Consider the following 15,742-nt stretch of genomic DNA (forward strand, 5'->3'; position numbering starts at 1 on the left):
GGGGAGAAAAACGACCTGCTTGACTTAGGGCCTTCTTCCCGGGTGGGCAGAAGGGCAGGCCCAATCCCCTAGGGGCAGCCCCCTGTATCAGGTTCGGAGCCAGGCCCCATTGGGAAGTTGGGGCGCCCCCCCCTCATGCACAAGAGCAGGCCGGATCGGGAGGGTTGCAATGCCCCCCCTCAGTTCACGCTCCAGGGGTAGACTGATTGGGGGGGTTGGGCCCCCGCCCCCTGTCACACTCAAAGCCAGGGTTCGATGGGGAAGTTGTGGGCGCCCCCCCCCTGTCACTCACAGAGCCAGGGCCAATCAGGGGGGTTTGGGGCCCCTCTCCCTTGTCACTCACAGAGCAGGGCCCAATCAGGGGGGTTGGGGCGCTGCCCCCCTGTCACTCACAGAGCAGGGGCCCATCAGGGGGGTTGAGGAGCTTCCCCCTGTCACTCACAGAGTAGGGCCGATAGGGGAGTTGGGGGCACCACCCCCTGTCACACACAGAGCAGGGAGGATCAAGGGGGTTGGGGTGCTGCACCCTGTCACACTCAGGGCAGGGCCAATGGAGAGGATTAGGCTCTACCTCGTCACACACAGAAGCAAGGCCCGTGGAGTGGGATTGGGCCCCCACCCTCTATCACCCACAGAGCAGGGCCGATCAGGGTGTTGGGGCACCCGCCACTGTCACACTCAGGGCAGGGCCGATGGAGAGGTTATGGTTCTACCCTGTCACACACAGAGCAGGGCCAATCAGGGGGTTGGTGCGCTGCACCCTGTCAAACACAGAGCCCCAGGGCAATCGGGGGATTGGGGAGCTCCCCCCCTATCAGGCACAGAGCAGGGCTGATCAGGGGGTTGGCGCTGCCCGTCACACTGATCCCAGTGCCGGGAGCCTCGCTGCTCCGCTGATCCCGGTGCCGGGAGGCATATTACCCTTTTACTATATAGAATAGAGGCCTGGTGCATGGGTAGGGGCTGGCTGGTTTGCCCTGAAGGTTGTCCTGGATCAGGGTGGGGGTCCCCACTGGGGTGCCTGGCCAGGCTGGCTGAGGGGCTGATGGCTGTTTTCCCGCTGGCAGTTGACTAAAAGCTCCCAACCGCTCCTTGTTTTCTTTTTTTTTTTTTTATTCTGGGCCAGCTTTAGCTCTGAGGCCTCTGCTGCTGAAAACATGGATACAATGTTGCGGTCCGGGGCTGACTGAAAGCCGGTTTTGTTTAGCTTCTTATTTGCAACATAGTAATAGTTGCTTAGAGTTGCAGTTGAGAGGCCGGCTGCGGCAGTCGGGGAACGTTGGAGTCCGCAGTCCCTGGAGGAAGCAAGCCTCCCTGCTCGCTTCAGTGCATGGCTGCCGGCCGCCATCTTGGCTGACAGTTAATTTGCATAAGGATACGCTGATTAGCCAATGGGAAGGGTAGCGGTCGTACGCCAATTACCATGTTTCTCTTTTATTAGTGTAGATTACCATTGTTTCTTGTTTTTTGAGGTAGACCAGTAATGCTATGAACTTCCCTCTCAGGACTACTTTCATTGTGTCCCATAGATTTTGGATTGTTGTGTTTTCATTGTCATTTGTTTCCAGGACGGTTTTATTTCTTCTTTGATCTCTTTGGTAACCCACTCATTGTTTAATAGCATACTATTAAGCTTCCAAGTGTTTGAATTTTTTTTTATTGTTATTGTAGTTGATTTCTAATATGCCATTGTGGTCTGAGAAGATGCTTGATATGATTTCAATCTTCTTGAATTTGGATGGGCTTTGCCTGTGACCCAATATGTGGTCTATCTTTGAAAATGTCCCATGTGCACTTGAGAAGAATGTATATTCTGTAGCTTTGGGGTGAAATGTTTTGAAGATGTCAATTAAGTCAATTTGATCTGGCAAGTCAGTTAGGATTGCTATTTCTTTGTTGATTTTTTGTCTAGAGGATTTATCCAGTGATATCAGTGGGATATTAAAGTCCCCTATTATGATTGTATTGTTGTCCGTCTCTCCCTTGATATCTTCCAGAAGTTTGTTTGTTTTGTTTTGTTTTGTTTTGTTTTGTTTTTTTAAATGATTTTTTACAGAGAGGAAGGGAGAGAGATAGTTAGAAACATCGATGAGAGAGAAACATCCATCAGCTGCCTCCTGCACATCTCCCACTGGGGATGTGCCCGCAACTCAGGTACATGCCCTTGACCGGAATCGAACCTGAGACCTTTCGGTCCGCAGGCCGACGCTCTATCCACTGAGCCAAACCGGTTTCGGCAGTTTTGTTTTGTTTTTTTTAAATGTATTTGGGTGCTCCTGCATTGGGTGCATATATGGTTACCAGAGTTATATCCTGTTGTATCGATCCCTTTAGAATTGTGAACTGGCCTTCCTTATTCTTGTTATGGCCTTCATTTTGAGGTCTATTTTGTCAGGTATTAGTATTGTTACCCCAGCTTTTTTTTTTTTTTTTTTTTTCATTTCCATTAAAGATAATTTTCCATCCCTTAACTTTCAGTCCGTGTGAGTCCCTTGTTTTGAGGTGGGTCTCTTGTAGACAGCATATATATGGGTCATGTTTTCTTATCCATTCAGCCACTCTGTGTCTTTTGATTGGAGCATTTAGTCCATTTACATTTAAGGTTATTATTGATAGGTACTTGTTTGTAGCCATTTTTATTTTTTGTGCCTGTGTTCCTTCTTCTCTTTCTATTTCTTCTTTTTACACCAGTCCCTTTAGCATTTCTTGCATTGCTGGCTTGATAGTGATATACTCCTTTAGCCTTTTTTTTTTTTGTCTGTGAAGCTCCTGATTTCCCCTTCAATTTTGAATGATAGCCTTACTGGATAGAGTATTCTTCGATTCAGTCCCTTCCTTTGCATCACTTTTTATACTGCCTTCCATTCCTTTCTGGCCTGATGTGTTTCTGTTGAGAAATCATTTGATAATCTAATGGGGGGTCCCTTGTAGGTAACTCTCTGTCTCTCTCTCTTGCAGCCTTTAAGATTCCCTCTTTGTCATTAACGTTTGCCATTGTAATTACGACATGTCTTGGTGTGGTTCTTTTGGGTTCATCTTGTTTGTGACTCTCTGTGCTTGTGTGACGTTTTTCTTCCCAAAATCAGGGAAGTTTTCTGACATTATTTCTTCAAATAGGTTTTCTAATCCTTCCTGCTCTTCTTGTCATTCTGGCATCCCTAATATACGTATGTTGCTTCATTTCATGTTGTCCCAAAGCTCCCTTAGGCTCTCCTCATGCTTTCTAATTTTTTTTCCAATTGCTGTTCAGATTGTGTGTGTTTTCTGCCCTGTCTTCTAATTTGCTAATTCGGTCTTCCACTTCTTCTAGTCCACTGTTGAAACATTCCATAGTGTTTTTTTTTTTAAATATATTGTATTGATTTTTTAAGGGGGGAAGGGAGAGGGATAGAGAGTTAGAAACATCGATGAGAGAGAAACATTGATCAGCTGCCTCCTACACACTCCCTATCGGGTATGTGCCCACAAGCAGGGTATAGGCCCTTCACCGGGATTGAACCTGGGACCCTTGAGTCCGCAGGCCGACACTCTATTCACTGAGCCAAACCGGCTAGGGCTCCATAGTGTTTTTTATTGTAGCTATATCACTCTTTATTTCCTCTTGATGATTCTTACGTAAGTTGTTGATTTTCTTATCCAGCCGATTTAGAAACTGTATGACCCCATGCCCTGACCGGTTTGGCTCAGTGGATAGATAGTCGGCCTGCGGACTGAAGGGTCCCAGGTTCGATTCCGGTCAAGGGCATGTACCTTGGTTGCGGGCACATCCCCAGTAGGAGGTGTGCAGGAGGCGGCTGATCGATGTTTCTCTCTCATCAATGTTTCTAACTCTCTATCCCTCTCCCTTCCTCTCTGTAAAAAAAAAAATCAATAAAATATATATATAAAAAAAAAGAAACTGTATGACCCTTACTCTGAATTCTTTTTCTGACATGTTGCATGCCTCTGTTTCCTTTAGTACCTTTCCTGGTGACTTCTTTTCTTAACTTTGGGGTTTTTTACTTTGTCTCCCCATTTTTGCTCTTACCAAAGGATCTAGACCAGTGGTTCTCAACCTTCCTAATGTCGCGACCCTTTAATACAGTTCCTCATGTTGTGGTGACCCCCAACTTCATTGTTACAAATTGAACATAATTAAAGCATAGTGATTAATCACAAAAACAATATGTAATTATATATGTGTTTTCCAATGGTCTTAGGCGACCTCTGTGAAAGGGTCACTTGACCCCCAAAGGGGTTGACCCACAGGTTGAGAACCGCTGATCTAGACCTTGAGTCACATGGGGCCTGTGGCTGCTGTGGCGGGCTTGGGGGCAGGTTGTATGGTCGCAGGGTCCTAGTTTGAAGTGGCAGGCCCCGCAGTGGCTCCCGCGGTTGTGGCGCCCAGGTTTTCAGGACTTCTTTTTTTTTTTTTTTTTTATCTTTATTGTTCAGATTATTACATTTGTTCCTCTTTTTTCCCCCCATAACTCCCCTCCTTCCAGCTCCCACCCCACCCTCCACCCTCACTCCCCACCCACTGTGTTCATCCATAGGTGCATGATTTTTGTCCAGTCACTTCCCGCATCTCCCACACCGCTTTTCCCCCCAAGAATAGTCAGTCCATTCCCTTTCTATGTCCCTGATTCTATTATAATCACCAGTTCATTCTGTACATCAGGTTATTTATTCACTTGATTCTTAGATTCATTTGTTGATAGATGCATATTTGTTGTTCATAATTTGTATCTTTACCTTTTTCTTCTTCTTCCTCTTCTTAAAGGATACCTTTCAGCATTTCATATAATACTGGTTTGGCGGTGGTGAACTCCTTTAGCTTTTCCGTATCTGTGAAGCTCTTTATCTGACCTTCAATTCTGAATGATAGCTTTGCTGGATAAAGTAATCTTGGTTGTAGGTTCTTGGTATTCAGCACTTTGAATATTTCTTGCCATTCCCTTCTGGCCTGCAAAGTTTCTGTTGAGAAATCAGCTGACAGTCGTATGGGTATTCCCTTGTAGGTAATTGAGCCTCTTTCTCTTGCTGCTTTTAAGATTTTCTCTTTGTCTTTTGCTCTTGGCATTTTAATGATGATGTGTCTTGGTGTGGTCCTCTTTGGATTCCTTTTGTTTGGGGTTCTCTGCGCTTCTTGGACCTGTAAGTCCATTTCTTTCTCCAGGTGGGGGAAGTTTTCTGCCATTATTTCTTGAAATAGGTTTTCAATATCTTGCTGTCTCTCATCTTCTGGCACTCCAATGACTCTGATATTAGTCCGCTTAAAGCTGTCCCAGAGGCTCCTTACACTATCTTCACACTTTCGGATTCTTTTTTCATTTTGCTTTTCCAATTGGGTGTTTTTTGTCGAATCTTTGGTTTGATTCTTGAGCTCCTCTGGTCTGCTATTGGGTATAATATTCTTTATTTCAGTCCGTGTATGCTTACTTTCTAATTTCTTTATCGTAGCATCGAGGGTCTCATTAGTTTTCGTGAGGCTCTGCACAAATTTATGGCAAGCCCTCAAAATTGCGATTCTTAGCTCCATATCCTCCATTTCTGTCATGTTTTTTTGTCTCCGCATCTTTTATGCTTTCTTGGTGCACCCCCTTGTGGTCTCTGTGCGCAGTCTTGTTCTAGCCAAGCCTTAATTGTTGTAGTTAACACTAGAGGGATTTGACCACCAGGCCGACTGGCTGTAGGAATCAGCTGTGCGGAAAACGTCTGTCTTCTGGGGAGGCGCTAATCCAGCCTTTGCCTGAGGCAATCGGCAAATGGCTGTGCGCAGGGCTTGGGCAGGGCGGGCTCAACAGGGCGGGGGGAGGGAGCCGCTATGACTGCTCTCAGTCCGTCCCCAGGGGCTCTGCCTCTCTGTCCCATCAACCGCTGCAAACCTCGGGGGGGCCGTAGCCAGACAGTCCCGCTTCTCCCGTTTGAGTCTGGTCCTTGGAGACTTGCCCGGATCTGTAGCCCAGAGTCTGAGACTCACTCCTGATTGAAAACGACAACCGCGCCCTCAGCCACCAGCCCGCTTTGCGCGCGCACCACCTCACCACCGCACCACCGTACCTTTAAATTTTCCACACTGCGCCTCCTCTGAGCGTCGGAATGCTGTTGTTTTTGCTTCTAGTTGAAGAGTCTCTCCTCAGCCAGCCTTCCTGTGGTTCTGGTTGGTGTCCGTTCCGACTTTTAGTTGTATTTTTGAAGTGGTTGTTTACGGCGGCAATCTCCGGTGTTTACCTATGCCGCCATCTTCGATCCAACTCCTCAGGACTTCTTAAGGACATTGAAGCAGGGATTGAGGTAGAATGTGGGGCAGTTATAATGTTGACATTATGATCATGAGATTTGCTTAGTTGTATATCTGTTTTTCTCTTTTTTTGTGAGGTGGTTAGAGGGACTACTGATTTATATTAGACCCTTAGTAAACACTGAAAGTTTTCTGTCTTGATTGAAGAATAAAATTAGTCTACATCAGCCATAATCACAGAATGAAATAGGAATTACATATCCTATTTAAATTCTCTGTAGCATTTATGAGTGTCACCCAAACTTTTTATAAAATTTCCTGTTGATCTCTTGACATTACACTCAATTGGTTCTCTTCCTGTGTTTTTCATTATTTCTTAACCTCTGGGTTCCCCTGGAACTCTGTGCATACACCTATCTTAAAATGTATATCATATTGAAATTCGTTATTCATATGCCAGTTTTGCATCTAGACAGTGAATTTTTTAAGAACAAAAATTGGGTCTCATTCTTCTTATAACTCTAGTGCCTAACACTGCAATAGAGTCCTGTTAAACTAAACTGTTAAATGTGGAAAAGAAAAATGATACTATTTGCTTTTGTGTAGACTCTTGTTAAAAGAGGAAAGCAAGAGTCCCACATTTCTGGTGTCCCTCCATTCTGCTACTGCTGTCAAAGTAATTGTAAAGTGGAGCTTTATTGTTTTGTAGCTCAAAGACTTAGTTCACTAACCATTTCCTATTGAATAAACTTCATATTTCTTAGCTCTCTGTCAAATTTCTCCCGGTGCATCTTAACTGAACTTTCTATTCTTCTTCATGTATACTTTTCATATTTATATGCTTTTGCTGGTATTGTATCTTCTTTGTGGCTTCCACCCAATCTTGAGATGTCCATATAGATGCTGCTTCCTTCATGAAGCTTTCAGTCATCTCCCTGCCCTCTCCAGCCTCTACCAAAAAAATCATTTCCCCATCTGAACTCTTAATTAGACTTTGACTGTAGTATAGCATTATTTTTGTACCTTATTAAGTCATAAGTTCCTTAAGAGCAAGATTCTTGCCTTTGTTTTCTCTGCTATTTTGCATTAATAATTGAATTGAGTATAAATTAACTTTTTAAAATTTTTTAGCCTTAAGGAAACTATTCAGAGGACCATCTTGTTAAAAATTCTTCCTCTGCATTGATCTACAAGTAAATGCACTTAATCCAGAGAGTGTATAGGTTTAAATAATGTATTTATTCCTGCAACCTCAGTTTAGGAAATAACTTTTGTTCCAGATTTACATTTATTTAAAATATATTTACTATTCTTTGTATTGACTCTCCTTCTCCTTTTCTAGGGCACTGTCTTTAATCTTGAGTCCGAGGAGGAGGAATACCCTGAAGTTGTTGCAGAAGATAGCAATGACATTTATATCCTGCCCAGTGACAACTCTGGACAAGTCAGTCCTCCAGAATCTCCAATTGTGACTACTTCTTGGCAGTCAGAGAGCTTACCTATTTCCCTGTCAGCCAGCCAGAGTTGGCATACAGAAAGCCTACCAGTGTCCCTGGGTCCTGAGTCCTGGCAGCAGATCACAATGGATCCCGAAGTAAAAAGCTTAGATAGCAATGGGGCTGGAGAGAAGAGTGAGAACAATTCCTCTAATTCTGACATTGTGCATGTTGAGAAAGAAGAAATACCTGAGGGTGCAGAAGAGGCTGCTGTGGCATCTGTAGTCTTGTCAACCAGGGAGGTGCAAGAGGCATTCCCTAAAGCCCCAGCTCCCTTGCTTCCACATATCACTGCCACTTCCTTGCTGGGCATGAGAGAATCTGACACAGAAATGACTGCAGTTGAGAAAGTCAGCCCAGCTACATCATTGTTTGTAGAGCTTGATGAAGAAGAGATGAAAGCAGCTATAATTGAACCTATTGAACGAGAGGAGATGATCCCTATACTGGAACCCACAAAAACACTGTTGAGTGAAGAGATGACTATAAGGAAAAAGAGTCTTATGGAAGGGTCCTACCCTGCTGGAGAAGAGAAGTCTATGGCATTGTCTGAGGGCAAGTCTATACTATTGTTTGGAGGGGCTGCCGCTTTTGCTATCCTCGCAGTGGCAATTGGAGTAGCATTGGCTCTGAGAAAGAAATAGCATTTTTTAGAAGAGAAATAAGACAAAAAGGATATTAGGTTTTAGTTGTATTGACTGAATTTGAACTGCCAGCAGCTGATTGGACATTTGTGGAACACTCTTGGATAATTGAAGATTTCTGGCTTGAGGTAGAGGGTGTTCATGTTTGTCTGACTGTAAGTTCCAAAACCCTTGGCTCATGGTAGATTTTGAAGAATCTTAAGAGAAGCTTAAGAGTGAAGTACTCCCTCTGGTACAGGTTTCTCAATCTCTGCATTAATTATATCTTGAAAATTCTTTGTTGTAGGAAGTTGTCCTGCGCATTGTGTTTAGCAACATCCCTGGCCTGTACCCACTAAATACCAGTAGCACCCCTCCCCCAGTTGTTACAACCAAAAATATCTCCTGACATTGCCTGGGAGTAAAATGTCCCTGGAAGTAAAATTATTCTTTACGGGCCACAGCTTTAGAGGGAGAGGGTTAATTTAGGAGCATCTGTGATACAAGTTCCCAGGCAAGAGGGCTTAGCTGTGTACTCCTCAGCTACTGACTCAGTCCTGCCCTTGAAATTTCATCTTTTCTGGTGAACATACTGTGTTTGCAGTCATTCCTTTTTGGCTTTTCTTTTCTTCCCCACCTTTTTAGTCCTATAGTGTGAGGGTATTCTCCTCTTTTGTCACAGCTGCTTCTCAGGTACCACACTCCTCTTCTTCACCCCCAGGTTTCTCCTAAGATCCATGGAGCATGCTTGCTCTGTACCTATCAAGTCTCTGATGCTTCTTATAGCTTCACCTTGTAAAGATACTGCCTTTTGTAGTCTTTAAAAAGGAGGGGGTGGGCTCCCTACCTATAAGTGCTATGACAACTGACAAGAGAGAGATCTGTCTCATTTAGAAGCAGGAAAATGGCTTAAATGACCTCTGGAGCTCTTTCGGCTCTTTTGTGTATGGCCACCCTACTGAATTTATGGCTACTTGCCAGCAGCATCTCCCTTGCGGGATGGTCACTGTCTATAACCTGGGCTTGTGCGTTTTTCCCTATACTATCTGGCCTCAGTGTTACTGGTCGACCATCTAGCTCCTTTGCAGTCCTTTACTGCGTTTTTATACTCAGCTTACAGACCAATTGAATTATAACTCTTATGAAATACAGAAAGTCTCTAAATATCATTGAAATAAAAAGTATGAAAAGAGAAGCTTGACTTTCTTGGTTACCCTCCAGTTCTAGTTTGGCTTTCAGGCTTCTTCACTGAAATCTTCACAGTCCAAATGCCAGTGTGATAAACCAAAATGATCCTATTAGTATGTACTAGTTGAGAATCAGCATAATTTTCTTTCATCTGGCTGATCCCACCTCTAGAAGGATGGGAAGTGTCATTTTATGCCTGAGGATCACGGTGTCACTATGCAGGACATACTTGCTTGATACAGGTCATTTCAGATTTATCTTAGTAAATGTAACAAATTATTTTTTAGATCCTAAAATTTGTAGTAAAATTACTTTACCTTATCACGATCACCAAAATGTGAAGTTTTAAATGTGCTTTCTTTTTGAAATATATTTTAAAAAATTAAATCTTCTCCCTAAAGCAACACTATTTAAAAGTTGGTCAAGAAAAGTTCTGAAGTGTGTTTGTGTGCCACTTCAGCTTTATCATGGGGTGTATCTTTATGTTCTGAGTTTTAGTGTCCCATTTAGGGAGTGATGTTTTTGAGGGTTTTGATGCACCTTGATTAAAATAGCTAGGGGTGAGGGGAAAAAATGGGATTAGTGTAGTAAAGAATTATTTCCTTCTTGGGCTCTGACTATTGCAGTGGATTACTCTATGTTCTAATTGCTACATTTGTGTTTGCATAGGGTAAGAGCAAACTGGTGTGTTATCTTGATTCCCCACCCTCCTTCCTATATAATAAAAGAACATTATGGAAATTGACCGAACGACTGAACGACCAGAATGCCCTCGGCCCCTCTCCCCGGCCAGCCCCACCCCCAATTGGCCCCCACCCCAGCTGGACCGCCTCCCATGGCCCCCATGGGGGTGGGCCGGCTGGACCCCACCAGTGCACGAATTTGTGCACCGGGCCTCTATTTCATAATAAAATCTTTTCCTTCCAGTGTTCACACTTTTAAGCTCTGTATCCTCAAACCCATTGGCTAAACACATTTAAGCACTAATATAAACCAGGTTCATTTCTGAGCTGCTAGAGAGATATGTGGCTTAGGATATTTGGGTCTGTGTTCTCCATTAAAGAAAAGAATAAGACATGTGATACGATGCTACCATTGCTGCTTTATTTTCCCGTTTCTTGAACATTAACCCAAAGTTATTTGGCCAATTGCATTTTGCTGTGTAATGGTAAATAGCTATTCTTTTCCATTGGCTTTCTCTAGATTGAATTGTTGAAAATTCCTGAGTTGTTAAAAGGATGGTCAGTGTCCATGTTTTTTCTTCATCTCCTTATCCTCTGCCTCTGGCAGTGGAAGGGAACACACTAATAAGGACTGCTTCTTACAGCAGCTCCTGTTTTTGCTATTACATTTAAAAGGAAATCATTTGTTACCCACCCTTTTTTTATGGGGGCTGGTAGTAGGAGGCTATTCCTTTCTGTCCTGACTTACAGAGCATCTAAATCTAAGAAAAAGGGACAATTCACAATAAATTCAACTCAAATGCAGAATTAAGAATATCACCCTGTTTATCATTTCTCATTCTTTGAACTATTGAGGAAAAGTTTCTGTTAGTAAGTCGTCTAGAACTCTTCTTAACTGTTCTATTAAATATAATGATTTCTGATCACTTGGCAAAAAGCTAGTGAATGTTTCTTGAGAAAAATACTAGAATTAAAGGATGCTTATTTATCTTCTCCGTAATAAAATTATCATTCTGAGCCCAAAGAAATCCATTTCTACAGTGTGCCTTAGGGGGACTCTCATGATCATCCTTGCCCTCTAGAAAGAAAGCTTTCTAGGTGAAGAAAAACAACCGTTGACCATCTGGTTCACACATTCACCACCCAAAGTCATCCTTGATACCTCCTCTCACCTGTGTCCATCTCTTGTATTAAATGCAGCTACTACTGCCCAGGTTTGTACTGGAGGAATAAACAGCGAACACAGAGACATGGTTTTTTGAACCACAGCTACCATTAATTTCCTCAGCTTCTGTGCTGATTCTCTCTAGTAATATAAAAGTGATGCCTGCTCTCTTGCTTTTTTTCTAAAAGTATGGCATGTGGACAAGTGTCATACCCATAGAATTTTTAAATTATTTTAAGAGATGTTTTATAGAAATAAAAATATATTACAGTTAAGAAAAATTTTCCCTTTTCTCTTAATTTTTTATGTCTTTTTACACAAATTTATCTTTCAAAAAATTTGAGGTGATGATATTTATATCAGGAGGGCTGGTCCTCCTGATGAAATATCACTGTCTGCTCACTTTATAGAAACAGCTTCTAGCCTCTGAACCAATACCCTCACAAGCATTATTTCATTTAAAATCTCAGCAACACACTTGATGCCCGAAAGTTGCCTCTTCCGTGGAGGACCAAGATGTGCCATTAGTGATAATCTCCTATTATAACTGAGAGGGTTCAACCGTGACATGGGTTTGAACTCAGGGTGCATCTTTTTCCATATTAGAATATCCTTTTTCTAAAAAGAAGTGTTGGTAATTATAATTTCAGCAAATATTAGTTGAGCATTTACTAACTTTACTAGTGTTCTAGCATATGAGAGGCAATGATTGGAATTTTTCTGACTCCAAGTCTAGTGCTTTTTCCAGTTTTTACCATTTTTTTGTGACCCTGCAAAACAGTATTGGCAGGCTCTCTTCTCTGCACACGGCTGTGCCAATTGTCTGCTGCACAAGAGCAGCCTATGCTCACCATATTGTGTGCCCTAATTAGTAAATATCGAGCATGTTGTCCCAGACAAACGAGATGTCCAGGATTATTCCCAATTTCAAATTATACCAAATGTTTTGCCTCTAAATGTTGAATGAGATGCCTTATAAAGAATTAGCAGTTATCATTAGCTTTCTTATTTAATGTGTTAGATAAACATTTCTTGTAAACAAGGGTAAGGCAGTCTGACACAGGAATCATCACTGAATGATTTGAAGGTAGCACCACGGCTCTTTCTCTTCCCTTTTTCCTAGTTTGTTCCTTTTTGTTCTGTTTCCTCTGCCTGTGCTATGGGTGATAGAGGGAAGTAGAGGCAAACTCTAGGTATTGCTAGACTTTTCAACACTCATTCAAGAGGGTTAAGCAGACACAGCCAGAGGCCTATCTTGCTCAGAAGCTGGCAGTAGGTGACTCCCAGTGCAAACCTTCCATTCATTCCACAGTACACTGGGGAATGTAAAGTTAATTGTAGCCTTGCCTATAGAATACCGATTTAAATTCAGTCACTATTTAGTTACTTCAACTCTAGCCCTCCATGGAGAGTTAGAAACTGTCGTTACTATAATATTAATATATCCTGTCTTTTTTCTTTACACAAAACTAACCTCTACCTAGCTTGTCACCAGGGTCCTCCACCTGTGAACTATGTTTACACTACAAGATCCCTAGCCAAGCAGCTTTATGCTCAGGTTGGAATTGTTCTCAGGTATATTTGCAAGGCCTTTAATCAGTTAGCTGCTGGCTCAAGGTGATTCTTGCCCTATTCTCACCTATCCTGAGGGGACATTTTATAGTGGTATTGCCCACATGGGTGTGTTTTTGCACCCATTAGAAGAAACTGGTTTACTAATGTACTATTTACTAGTAGAACAACGTTTTGATATTTTAAGATTAGCTTGTTGCCTCCTTTCCCAGGAAAAAAGGAAGCTCAAGTACAATCTTTTCTGTTAAAGAGTCTGGAATAACTTGGTTATTCCTGATTATTCTAGTATTATAATATAGATGGACCCTTACAAAAAGGAATTTATTTTTTTCCTATCAGTCTTCCATTTCTTTCTTCCTTTAGATTAAAAGTGCCTCTTTCTACATACTTCATTCTTTGACTGGAGTTATTGGTTCTAATGCTCTCATCTCACAGCTATTGGATTTAAATAGTAATGTTTGGTAATTAATGTAAGCATTTCACATAATCAGCAGAGTCCTTTTTCTATATAAAGTTCATTAGCTCTTGCTACAGCTGATTTGCTCAATTTATTTTTATGGGTTCATTCTGGCTCCTTTTCCCACCTGTTATCTGCATTTGGCCAATCAGGGGACAGGACAAAATCCAAATCTGATATTTGCTGTTGTAAGTGCTGCATTGGGTAGAACACATTGGAGGTTGTAATAAAATGAGATCTGAAGATAATTGATGGACTCAACTTTCTATTCATATAACCTAAATTAATGTCCTTTACTTAGGAGGAATCATTTCAGATAATGTCTTGTAGCCTTCCTAAGTACATAACTGGTTTGACTCAGGTTCTGAAAACATGATCATAACAAAGGACACTCCATATTTAAGTTGCCGGTAAACAGTTAATGAAATTGTTGGAAAATAATCGAGTGTGGCTCAGTGGTTGAGCGTTGACCTACGAACCAGGAATTGTGGTTTGATTCCCAGTCAGTGCATGCTGGGTTGTGGGCTCGATCCCCAGTGTGGGGCGTGCAGGAGGCAATCAATGATTCTCTCTCATCATTGATATTTCTAGCTCGCTCTCTCTCTCTTAAATCAATAAATACATTTTTAAAAAATAAGGGTATGCACTGCCCTTAAGGCAGCCCTGCACATCTCAGCAGTTAATGTTGGATCCTGAGAGGTGAGGTCATCAGGGATGATTTAACCTGAATACACCAAACATTCCACCTGACTTTCAGATATGCCAAGTATCTTTTGGAGAAGAAGGCCCTTTTATCTTTGACCAAGGAATATCCTTCACTTAGATTCAATTATATATATAAAACAGGATGAAATACATTCCTTGAAACAAAGTCACTTCTCAGTTCTATCCACAAGAATTATGTTACCAGTGTACAATCCACCAACTTCCAGTGTGCCCCTGAGTCATGACTGGGATGTGTTCAAGATGGAACACATGATACAGTAGAATCTTTTCAGGGGGAGACAAGGTGATAATCTTGCTTTATAAGTAAGAAGGTATATCTGACTTGGTCTGGAAAAATTTACACCAAATAGTGAATGTATTAATTTAAGCAAAACAGAAAGAAGCTGTGAAAGATTAAAAGTATTAGTATGGGATTATTTGCTATTTTGGAGCTCTTTTACATTTGTTTAGTCAACTACTTGTATTTAAATTGCTCTTTCTGGAAGAAAATATCTCCCCCCAGTGAGAATCTGATTGCATGGATGAGAGTGTATGTATGTATACGTGTGATTCAACATGGTTCTACTGGGATATGTATCCTTTGGGGGGAAAAGTCCATTCCAAAACATACATAATGATAGCATTACTGGGAAATGTTTTCCAAATGATGGCATTCATCCTGCATGACAACATATATTTGCTTTCAATATTTGCAACATATTGCCGATATCAGATTGAGCCCCAACTCTAGTGTGTTAAGTATTTAATGCTAAGTGATACAGTCATTTTTTTTCTTTTCTGATTTAAATACTCAAGGAACAGAAAAATGGTAACAAGGAAATATATATTAGTACTTAATTATTCTTATTCAAATGCTTCTCCAGAGTGTCATGTTCACAGTAACAAGAGTATTAGTATAGAGTAAAAGTAATGTGTGTGACATGGACCCAACATCCATCATACGTGCAAATGGAACCTTAGGAAACAATCATTGCTTGGAACCAGACACCTCAGCACCATTTCTAAATGTATGCGCTTCCTGGTTTATTTGGGCATGACCTAAGAAATTCGGTTTTGTTATTACTTGTATTCTAACTGTATCCCTAGAAAAGGCAACTACTCAAATGTTGAATTTTTAAGTCTGGTTTTTCATTTTTTAAAAAATATATTTTTATTGATTTCAGAGAGAAAGTGAGAAGGAGAGAGAGATAGAAACATCAATGATGAGAGAGAATCGTCGATTGGCTGCCTTCTTGCACACCCTACACTTGGGATCGAGCTTTCAACATGGGCATGTGCCCTGACCAGGAATCGAATTATGACCTCCTGGTTCATGGGTTGATGCTCAACCACTGAGCCCATGCTGACCAGGCTGTTTTTTATGCCTAGAAAAACCTGTTCTCTCCCTGACCACAACCTCTTAGGCTTGAACTGAGGGCTTATGGGCTGGAAAATGAAAATACAGATTATTAGCAGAACAGTCCTCACAGAAAGTATGCCGAAGTTTCTGGGAACTCCACCCTTGAACTTCTTGGCAAAAGAAAACGGGCCTTTAGTTACCCGGTTTTGGAAAACTTGGGGGAACTGGGCCCTTAAATCACCCTCCCATCCTTTTACTTGGTTAATGGTT

At 41.8% G+C, this 15,742-nt stretch overlaps 1 protein-coding gene across 3 annotated transcripts in view; it reads left to right on the plus strand.

Annotated features, from left to right (window-relative positions):
• Positions 1-10,275, plus strand: part of BCL2L13 (BCL2 like 13) — a 142,587-nt gene extending 132,312 nt beyond the window's left edge. For all 3 annotated transcript variants that reach the window (XM_006085531.3, XM_014452932.2, XM_023751213.1), the window contains one exon: positions 7,566-10,275. In XM_006085531.3, coding sequence (XP_006085593.1) covers positions 7,566-8,363 — 798 coding nt within the window. In that variant the 3' untranslated portion in view covers positions 8,364-10,275. The remainder of the gene's footprint in view (positions 1-7,565) is intronic.
• The last annotated feature ends 5,467 nt before the right edge of the window (positions 10,276-15,742 follow it).

Source organism: Myotis lucifugus, unplaced genomic scaffold (genome assembly GCF_000147115.1).
Source record: "Myotis lucifugus unplaced genomic scaffold, Myoluc2.0 scaffold_19, whole genome shotgun sequence".
Taxonomy (NCBI): Eukaryota; Metazoa; Chordata; class Mammalia; order Chiroptera; family Vespertilionidae; genus Myotis; species Myotis lucifugus.